Here is a 9888-nt window from a genome sequence, read left to right on the forward strand (position 1 = left end):
ACTCCTCATTCCCTACTCTCTCCACACTCCCATTCCCTACTCTCTCTACACTCCCATTCCCTACTCTCCCCACACTCCTCATTCCCTACTCTCTCCACACTCCTCATTCCCTACTCTCTCCACACTCCTCATTCCCTACTCTCTCCACTCCCATTCCCTACTCTCCCCACACTCCCATTCCCTACTCTCTCTACACTCCCATTCCCTACTCTCTCCACACTCCCCATTCCCTACTCTCTCTACACTCCCATTCCCTACTCTCTCTACACTCCCATTCCCTACTCTCTCTACACTCCCCATTCCCTACTCTCTCCACACTCCCATTCCCTACTCTCTCCACACTCCCATTCCCTACTCTCTCCACACTCCCATTCCCTACACCCTGTACCCCTGGTCTACAAACTGGAACACTGTTAAAACAAGAGATATAAACACAAATCCCACATTCTGTTCAGCCTGGAGCAGTCAGAGGACATTTGAAATCACGTTTTTTCTCTCTCGTGAGCTCCTATACACTGTGCATATATATTTATCATTTATTTTTTCACAATACCACACTGAGAGCGGCGTCAGTAAACAAGTCACAAGATCACCAGGGACCACATCAGAAGATCCCATGAGGTGAGTTCAGAGACAGAAGAAGAAGAGAGATCTGAATCTGGGCAGAATTACCCATTGCAGGCACTTCACAGCCAGGCCGGGGGCAGAGAGTGGACAGGACTGGGGGCCGGCAGGGGCCAATACTGTGTCCCCGCCCTCCGGCTCCTGAGACACCCCTACAGGCCGAGCAGACACTGGGGACCAAGCCCTTTCCCTGCTTCCCCCCGGCAGCGCCGCGACCACTGAGCCCCGACGGGCCCCGAAGCCCAGGAGCTGGCCTCCGACGCCTTCCGCCTGCCACGCGCATCGGGATCGGACATGTGTGTGTGTGCGTCCGGGGGGCCCCAGTCGGGGTTTACGGAACGGGGTTCGGGGGGAGACCTCCCCGGGCGGGGGTTTGCGTTTGCGTGACGCGCCGACGTCCTGTTTGGCACTGGGTAACCGCCTGACCCCTGGTGTGGACTCTGCCGCCCTCGCCTTCACCTCTGGGGCGTGACGCTGGCGCCACCCGAGCCCTCGCGGGACACACTTCCTGCTCATTCGTCGGCCTGCCGCCTGTCACGCCAGTGCACGGCAGCTCGTTACCCCCCGCGTCCCCCGGACCAGCAGCGCCCCGGGAAAGTGTTGCCCTGGTCCATTCACTCTGCTCCCCCGCGGCCCGCAGAAAGGAGCAGTGTGGGTTCTCGCGCTACATCGCCGCCCTGGAGGAGATGACCGGCGCCACACCGGTAACGCACGGCAACCAGCCCCACCCCCGCTGCAATCTGCCCCACCCACCTGGCGAACTGCCCCACCTCCACCGCCAACCTCCCCGCCCACAGAGTGGACTTCCCCCACCTCCATAGAGAGCTGCCCCACCCACACAGCGAACTGCCCCTCCCCCGCAGCAAGCTGCCCCGCCCACAAAGAGAACTGCCCCACCCACTCGGCGAACTGCCCCTACCCCAAAGCACACCACGTCGCCCACGCGGTGAACTACCCCTCCTCCACACAAAACTGCCCTACCAACACAGGGAACTGCCCCATCTCCACGGAGAACCTCCCCAATCCCTCGGCTAACTGCCCCACCCCCACGGCAAATTGCCCTTCTCACTCAGTGAGCTGCCCCACCCTCAAGGTAGACCCCACCACCCACACTGTGAACTGCCCAAACCACACAGCTAACTGCCCCACCCCCACGGCAGACAGCCCTATCACCGTACCCCACACACAAGGCAAATGGGGCCCCCTGCACATAGCATTCCACCCCACCCACACGGCTAACTGCCCCAACCCCACGGCAGACCACACTGTTCCACTGCGTCCCTTTCCCAGAATCCCTCCCCCGCGCCATCCGCCATTTTCAGCACAACAGCCGAAAACTGTGCCCCTGCGCCCGCTCTCTGCTGAGACGGAGGCCGGGAGGCTGCCCCGTCCACAGAGGAAGAGGAGGGGGAGGAAGGTTGTTTGAACCTCAGGCAGCTGAGGCAGGCAGGCCTGTGAGGGCGGGCTGCAGTAGCAGCAGAGCCGCCACTAGAGGCCGCCAAGGGGCCTCTGCAACTCTGTAAATAGGCTCAGCGGGAGGTAACACGTTACTGATCAATCGATGGCCAAGGCTTGGAGTCCACAGGCTCACACCGGGTGGAACAGTGCTGGTCCGGGGCGTAAACAGGTTTCCCAGTGCCAGCCAGTGGTTGGGCTGGGAGAGGCTGAGGGTAAAGACCCCCTGGGGCCGCCCCTGCTGAGGGCGGGGTCCCCCTCAGCCGGCGTACGGTGAGAGCCGCGGGGGAGCTGGGCGGGGGTTCACAGCAGGGTCCCGGAAGGGAGCAGGGGCGCCCCGCGCCTCCAGTCGAGAGACGGCTCTGATGGTAAACGTGGCTCACGGTGTCCCAGGGGTGTCGGGGGCTCGGGTTACGTCAAAGACCGGGCGGGCGGGGGGACTCCCAGACCTGGAGGGCAGGGCTGAGATTTGGGGTTCAGGGTGCGAGGGGACATCTAGAATTTCTTAGCTCGGGAACGGGGTGGGGGGGTCAGAACTGGGGCGCTAAGTTTTCAGTGGAGTCGAGAGCAGGGGGCCTTTGGGGGTTTCAGGGAGGAGTGTTACTTTCGGGGGGGCTGTCTGGGACCGGAGGGCGGGGGGGTTTTTCGGGGTGGACGCGCCCCTACTGCGCCCCCGGTCCCCGGCGCTCGCGGCAGGGCTCCAGGGGCTCCTTGGCGGCCCCCCCGAAGACGTCGACGTAGCGGTCACTCCAGGGCGCCACGTTGCCCACGCTGGTCTCGGAGCAGTCCGCCAGGCTGGCCACCTCCGAGGGCGTCAGCACGCGGTCCCACAGGTTGAACTGGGAAAGCTCCCCCACCAGGGCCTGGCTGGCGTCGAACCGCCCGCCCAGCGTGTCCTGGGGGGGCGGCGGGCATTCCCGGGAACAGCAGGGAGACGGGGAAGAGAGAGATCCGTGAGGACACACCGAGAGAGAGACCCTCCCACGGGGATCCTGGCACCCTCCCTCCCCTGATCCCACTCTGCCCGGGATGCTCCGGTCCGGAACTGGCCAGGGAGGGCTGGGCCGGATCGGTCTGAGCACCGAGCAGCGCAGTGGCTCTTGACACAGGTCCTGGGGCGCGGGGGGGGCTCCCAGACTCAGCCCCTCCTGTCCTCTCCTGTCGCCCCCCCCGGTGGGGAGGGTATCCCACTCCACCCAGGACCTCCCGGCCGAGACCCGTCGCCAAACCCTCCGGGTCTGTGGGGGGGGACAGCAGCGAGTGGGGGTCCCGGGAATCGGAACTGGGGGGTTCCTGTCCCTAGCTTGGGGTCCCCCTCAAGGAAAGCGCTCCTCTAAACTGGCGATTCCGGAATGGGGGCGGCGGCGGGGATCATAGAACACGACCCCCCGTGTGCGTTACCTGCTCCTGTCCCAGGATGAGGACGCCCCCGGGGCGAATGGGGTGCCAGGCGGCCAGATTCTCCCCCTGCCCGCGCAGACGCCCGTCTTGGTAGGCCTGCCACACTCCGTCCCGCAGCGTCCAGCTCACACACACATGGTGCCACTTGCCCTGGTCCAGCTGGAGGGGCAGCTGAGCCACCTGGGCACAGAGAGAGAGAGAGGGGTCAATACAGACACACTGACTGGACACTCCAGTACATGAACACTGCACTGAGAGAGAGAGGGGTCAATACAGACACACTGACTGGACACTCCAGTACATGAACACTGCACTGAGAGAGAGAGGGGTTCATACAGACACACTGACTGGACACTCCAGTACATGAACACTGCACTGAGAGAGAGAGGGGTTCATACAGACACACTGACTGGACACTCCAGTACATGAACACTGCACTGAGAGAGAGAGGGGTTCATACAGACACACTGACTGGACACTCCAGTACATGAACACTGCACTGAGAGAGAGAGGGGTTCATACAGACACACTGACTGGACACTCCAGTACATGAACACTGCACTGAGAGAGAGAGAGGTTCATACAGACACACTGACTGGACACTCCAGTACATGAACACTGCACTGAGAGAGAGAGGGGTTCATACAGACACACTGACTGGACACTCCAGTACATGAACACTGCACTGAGAGAGAGAGGGGTTCATACAGACACACTGACTGGACACTCCAGTACATGAACACTGCACTGAGAGAGAGAGAGGGGTTCAGACACACTGACTGGACACTCCAGTACATGAACACTGCACTGAGAGAGAGAGGGGTTCATACAGACACACTGACTGGACACTCCAGTACATGAACACTGCACTGAGAGAGAGAGGGGTTCATACAGACACACTGACTGGACACTCCAGTACATGAACACTGCACTGAGAGAGAGGGGTTCATACAGACACACTGACTGACAGGCATGGCTCACCTTGTCGTTGATGAGCAGCTCGACAGGATTGTGGACGCCCTGCAGCAGGACGATCTCGTTGGGCTGTTTCGGGACCGAGTACGAGAAGGGGGTCCCGATGCCAGGACTGCTGGGGCGCAACCAGAGGCAGGCTGTGAAGGAGTACATCTCCGGCACATCGCGCCTCACCACGCCGTACATGTAGTTGGTGCGCACTGGGAAGGACAGCTTGTAGCCCTCGGGGTAGTTATACTCTGACAGGCCTGAAGGCGGCGAGAGAGGGAGCGAGGAGGTGAACACACACCCTGGCCGGGCTGGGGAGCTCGGGACCAGACGCCGTGTCACTGTGAGGGCAGGCCCACGCCACCTGTTGGCCAGGAGTGACTCTGTCCCTGCGTGGACAGAAACTCTCACACACTCACACTCACACACTCACACACTCACACACTCACACTCACACTCACACACTCACACACTCACACACTCACACACTCACACACTCACACTCACACTCACACTCACACTCACACTCACACACTCACACTCACACTCACACTCACACTCACACTCACACTCACACTCACACACTCACACTCACACACTCACACTCACACTCACACTCACACTCACACTCACACTCACACTCACACACTCACACTCACACTCACACTCACACACTCACACTCACACTCACACTCACAGACTCACAGACTCACAGACTCACAGACTAACAGACTCACACACTCATATACACACACTCACACTCACACACTCATACACACACACTCACACACTCACACACTCACACACTCACACACTCACACACTCACAGACTCACACACTCACAGACTCACACATGGCTTCAGTCGTCTCATCACGTGGGAAAGTGCTCACATCCGTCCAGGTGGTGAAATTCCTGCCCACAGGTCTCTGCCTTCCAACTGATCTGTCTTTCAGATCCCCTGCACCTGGACCCATCCTTTCGGCCAGCGGGCTGGACACACGGCCCTCTGACCTCTGGAAACCCCGCAGGACACCCGTGGTCTCGATCTGTGATCCAGTAGGTTAGCTCCACTTGATTCGTGATCCCTGCTCCGGACAAGGAGGCAGAGAGGACTGCCCCCTCTGTGAAAACCAGCAGGTTCTCCAGACCAACCATCCCGTAGATCCCTCGGCTCTAAACCAGTGATCCAGTGGATAAACAGACTGATAATCCAGTGGTTTACCCCATGCTATAAACTAACAATTCAGAGGATTAGCCGCCCTTTGCCAGATTAATGATCTAGGGGATTATATGCGTTCTCCAGACTGATGGTACAGTGGATTACTCCCATTTAACAGAATCATGAGCCTGTGGATTAACCCAAACTCTCCGTGATCCAGGATGTTATCCCCACTCTCTCAACAGTTCATTCAGGGGAGCCACTTTGCCATTTTGCTAGCGGATTTCAACCGATCTCCAATTCAAACTCCAGTGGATTACAACTCCCTTCTGACCACATGATCCAGCATCTTGTCTGCTGAGGCAGTGAATTGCTCCTATTCTCTGAATGATCCAGTGGATTTCCCCCCACCTTAATCCCAGCGATCTGTCAGACTGCCCCACACATGTTGTGCAACACCTCTACACTGGTGATTCAGCTCACATATGGTGGTCATGTGACATATTCACAGCTTCTGATTCGCCGAGCCCATGGAACAGGCACACACTCCAGGCCCAATGAGCTGCTCCCGTTCCGTGACACCGCGGTCATGTGACTTTTTCGCAGCCTCTGATTCGCCGAACCCACGGGACATGCTCCACACTCCGGGCCGATGAGCTGCCCCCGATCTCAGACCCCCCGCGTCCGCGATGCCGCGATGCGGAGTTACCTTGCTCCAGCTCGGCGATGCGGTGGTGCAGGGAGTTGATGTCCTGGTCCAGCTCGTGCCGGTGCTGGCCCGTCTCCCGGAGCAGGGCGGTCCTCTCCTTCTCCAGCTGCGCCAGCTTGCGCTGCAGCTCCTCCTCCAGGTCGTCCACCCGCAGCTGCACCGGGTCTCCCTGACGCCAGGGGGCGCCAGAGGGCACTGAGGCGTTCGCCCGGGACCCCAGCTCCGCCTGGCGGGGAGAGGGCCGGAGCAGGGGGGCAGGGTAAGTGTGGGGGTGGCGTGGGAGAGGAGGAGGGAGGACGAGGAGGTGGGAGAGAGAGAACAGTGAGAGAGTGAAATACTGTATCACAGGCAAGGTGGTGCTGAATGGAGACAGAGAGAGAAATTCACTCACTCAGATTAATGGTGCGGACATCTGCAGGCACTGCTCTACATGTTGATGTTTCTCCAGCTCTCCCTTTCTCCTCCTCCTTCTCTCCCTCCATCATTTTCTCCCCCTCCCTCTCTCCCTGCCCCGCCCCTGCCTCCCTCCATCCCTCCTTCTCTCTCTCTATCCCTCTCTCCCTCAACCTTCTTCCTTCATCCCTCTCTCTCTCTCTCTGCTTCCTCTCCTTCACACAGAGAAATACACCCGACTCTCTACAGAAACTCCTCCTGCGTGCATGTTGTCAGGGGGGCGGATGATTGTGCCAAAAGTGTGGATTACATGGCTGAACATGTGGATTATGTGGGCAAAAGTGTGGGTTATCACAGTAAAAGCGCAGATTGTTATGACAAACGTGCGGATTATTTTGGTAAAGATGTGGATTATGTCGATGAAAGTGTGGATTATGTTGTCAATGTCTGGATTAGGAAACCAAAAATGGGGATTATGTTTCACAAAAATAAGGATTATGTAGCCAAAAGTGTGGATTATGTTGGCGAAAGTGTGGATTATGTTGGTGAAAGTGTGGATTATGTATACTACCCTCTTTTCAAATACCAATTAGGGTGAGAATGTTGTGGTGCCATGGAGTTGAAGTGCTAATGTTGCCTCTCTCTCTTCATTACACCCTGGGGTACAGATTATACCCCAACTGTACCCCTGGGGCACAGATTATACATTTTTCACTGTTTTTTTTTTATTTGGTTCTGTTTTGAAATTACTCACATCTCAGTTAATGGAAAGAGACAACTGATATTAAATGTGGGGGTCACAACAGCATCTTCTCATCCTGTAGACCAGGGGTACCCAGAACCTCCGGCATGTTTGTGACATGACATCAGTTTAAACAAAGCGTCTTACTAGCTCAGTTAGGGGTCTAATTCACTAACCGAAAGCTTACCTGAAATAAACCCCAGATTGAAACACATTGAAACACAAAGAGACAGACAGAGACACAGAGACACAGTCAAGCACAGAAACACAGAGACACAGAGACACAGAGACACAGAGACACAGACAAGCACAGAAACACAGAGACACAGACAAGCACAGAAACACAGAGACACAGAGAGACACAGAAACACAGAGACACAGACAAGCACAGAAACACAGAGACACAGACAGCGGGGCTCGTCCGTGGGGCTCAGAGACACGCAAGCCCCCTTTTTCACGCGTGAGGCGAAACGGCACGTCGAAACCCACATTACGTAACGACACGCGTGAAAAACAAGTATAAACACGAAGACAAAAAGGGGGCTCGTGTAGTACAGTGTTTTTCGGTGAGGTGAGACGGACGGCTTGTGCCGAGAGACGCCAAGACAGCGAGCTGGACACTCAGGAGTGTCACAGTGTCCACCGCGAAAGCGGGGGTGAGAAAGCTGTGTCCCTCATAATGCCCAGTGTTTCTCAATGAATGATTTATAGGAGCGTGTTTAGTAAGAGAGACACAGAGCCAGTCCTCTACAAGACTCGGCCAAAACCCCAGCTTCACGGCGTGGGGACGTGTTTATAACGCAAGCGCTGTATGTGTCCCTCCCGAGCGGAGCTCAGCTTCGTACGCCAAGCCGAGGCCGTGCGGCTGTGTGCGGTGTGTGTGGCGTGTGGATGAGCCCGGGGGGCCCACGGCGCCCTCACCTCCAGCTTCTCGATGCGCTCCTTCAGCTGGCGGATGGCGCGCTCCAGCTCCTCCACGGCGCGCGCGGTGTGGGCGCCCCCCACGCCCCCCCCCGGGGCGTCGTCGCCGGCCATCCGGCGCACCGCGTCCCGGCCGCCCCCCCACAGCCCCGGCGGCAGGCTGCGCTCCTCCAGCCCGCTCTCGCACTCCGACAGCTTGCCCGTCAGCTCCCGGATGGTCTCCAGGTCGGTCAGGATCTGGTCCTTCTGCAGAAGCACGGTCTGCCGCAGCTGCTCGGCCGCCGAGCGGAGCTGGCTGTGCTCCTCGCCCGGGAACACCGGCGGCTCGTCCGCCGCCTGCTTGTGGGCCGGCCGGCACTCGCCCGGGAGGACCGGGGTGCAGACGAGCCGGTTGAAGCTGAACGTCGCGCCGCCGCCGCCGCCGCCGCTCGGTCCGGGCAGCGCCGGCGCCTCCATGCCCAGCCCCGCGGCCAGCCCCATGCCGCCCCCCCGCCCGGCCGTGTCAGGACCGTGGAGAGCGCCCAGCACGCCCGCCTCCGCCACGGAGCCCGGCGGGAGCGGCTGCAGGGCCGCGGCGGCTGATAGCGACTCGTTGTCCGCCGGGGTGCGCGGCGCCGCCCGGCCGAGCCCCGGGTGGACGCTGGCGATGATGCAGATGACCGCGCCGAGGAACGCCAGCATCCCCGCGGCCAGGAGCACCGCCAGGAACTTCAGGGTGGCGGCGCGGCGGGGCGAGCACACCGGGGGAAACGGGGCTACCGGTCAACGACCGCCGGGTTTCACTGTGTAAACAAGAGCGGACCACCTGACTCCCGTCAGCCGGCCAGCTAGCGGTCAGGAAGCTGCAGAGCGCCTTCAGAAATTCTCCCCGTTCCGGGTAGCCGGTTGCGACTTGATGTTGTTTTCCCTCCCCCGTCTTACAGACCGACTCGCATCGCCCAGGTGATGGCGGGGAGCAAATCTGTTAGGAGTTGGGGTTTTTTTTTTTAAAAGAAATCTGTTTTGAAGTGCAGGCGATGTTCCGCGACGGTGCCTGTGCGAACCCAGCGCGTTCCCGGCTCCGTTAGACCGTGTACCTCCAGCTCCCCGGACCGCTCCGCGTTGCTAAGGTCCCGTCCGCCTCTGCGATACTGTTGTGAGGGAAGATGAAGGAGGGTGTGTGTGTGTGTGAGAGAGAGAGAGATACAGGCACCCGCCTCCTCCGCCCGGATGGGATGCGCTGCAGCACGTCAGAGCCCCTCCCTCTCCCGCCCCGTGTGGCACGGCGGTCACACCTCTCCCAGCCCGCTCCGTCTCCATCAGAGTGCTCCAGCCACGGAGAGGACCTGAGCACTGACCTGTCCGCCTGACGGCATGTCCATCTGTCTGTCTGAATACCTGTCCATCTGTCTGTCTGAATATCTGTCCGTCTGACTGCATGTCCATCTGTCTGTCTGAATATCTGTCCGTCTGACTGCATGCCTATCTGTCTGTCTGTCTGAATACCTGTCCGTCTGACTGCATGTCCATCTGTCTGTCTG

The 9888-nt window shown here is 59.2% G+C and overlaps 1 protein-coding gene across 1 annotated transcript; it reads right to left on the minus strand.

The window, feature by feature from the left end:
- Positions 1–277: 277 nt before the first annotated feature.
- On the minus strand, positions 278–9551 carry LOC148648663 (neuronal pentraxin-2-like). The gene is made up of 5 exons (XM_088606407.1): positions 8369–9551; positions 6313–6538; positions 4462–4703; positions 3481–3660; positions 278–2975 (listed from the first exon to the last, which is right to left on the minus strand). The coding sequence occupies exons 1-5, from the start codon at positions 9047–9049 to the stop codon at positions 2742–2744; spliced, it is 1563 nt and encodes a 520-aa protein (XP_088462533.1). The 5' UTR covers positions 9050–9551; the 3' UTR covers positions 278–2741.
- Between the last annotated feature and the right edge of the window lie 337 nt (positions 9552–9888).

Source organism: Lepisosteus platostomus, chromosome 14 (assembly GCF_059453375.1).
Source record: "Lepisosteus platostomus isolate fLepPlt1 chromosome 14, fLepPlt1.hap1, whole genome shotgun sequence".
In the NCBI taxonomy this organism is placed as follows: Eukaryota; Metazoa; Chordata; class Actinopteri; order Semionotiformes; family Lepisosteidae; genus Lepisosteus; species Lepisosteus platostomus.

Bases quoted from the DNA above. Each gene is read 5' to 3' on its own strand.
- LOC148648663 (XM_088606407.1), bottom strand. From the start codon at position 9,049: ATGCTGGCGTTCCTCGGCGCGGTCATCTGCATCATCGCCAGCGTCCAC. The intron at 3,661-4,461 runs GTGAGCCATGCC...CTCTGTGCCCAG, and splicing joins AGCTGCTCATCAACGACAAG to GTGGCTCAGCTGCCCCTCCA. The intron at 2,976-3,480 runs GTAACGCACACG...CCGCCCCCCCAG, and splicing joins TCATCCTGGGACAGGAGCAG to GACACGCTGGGCGGGCGGTT.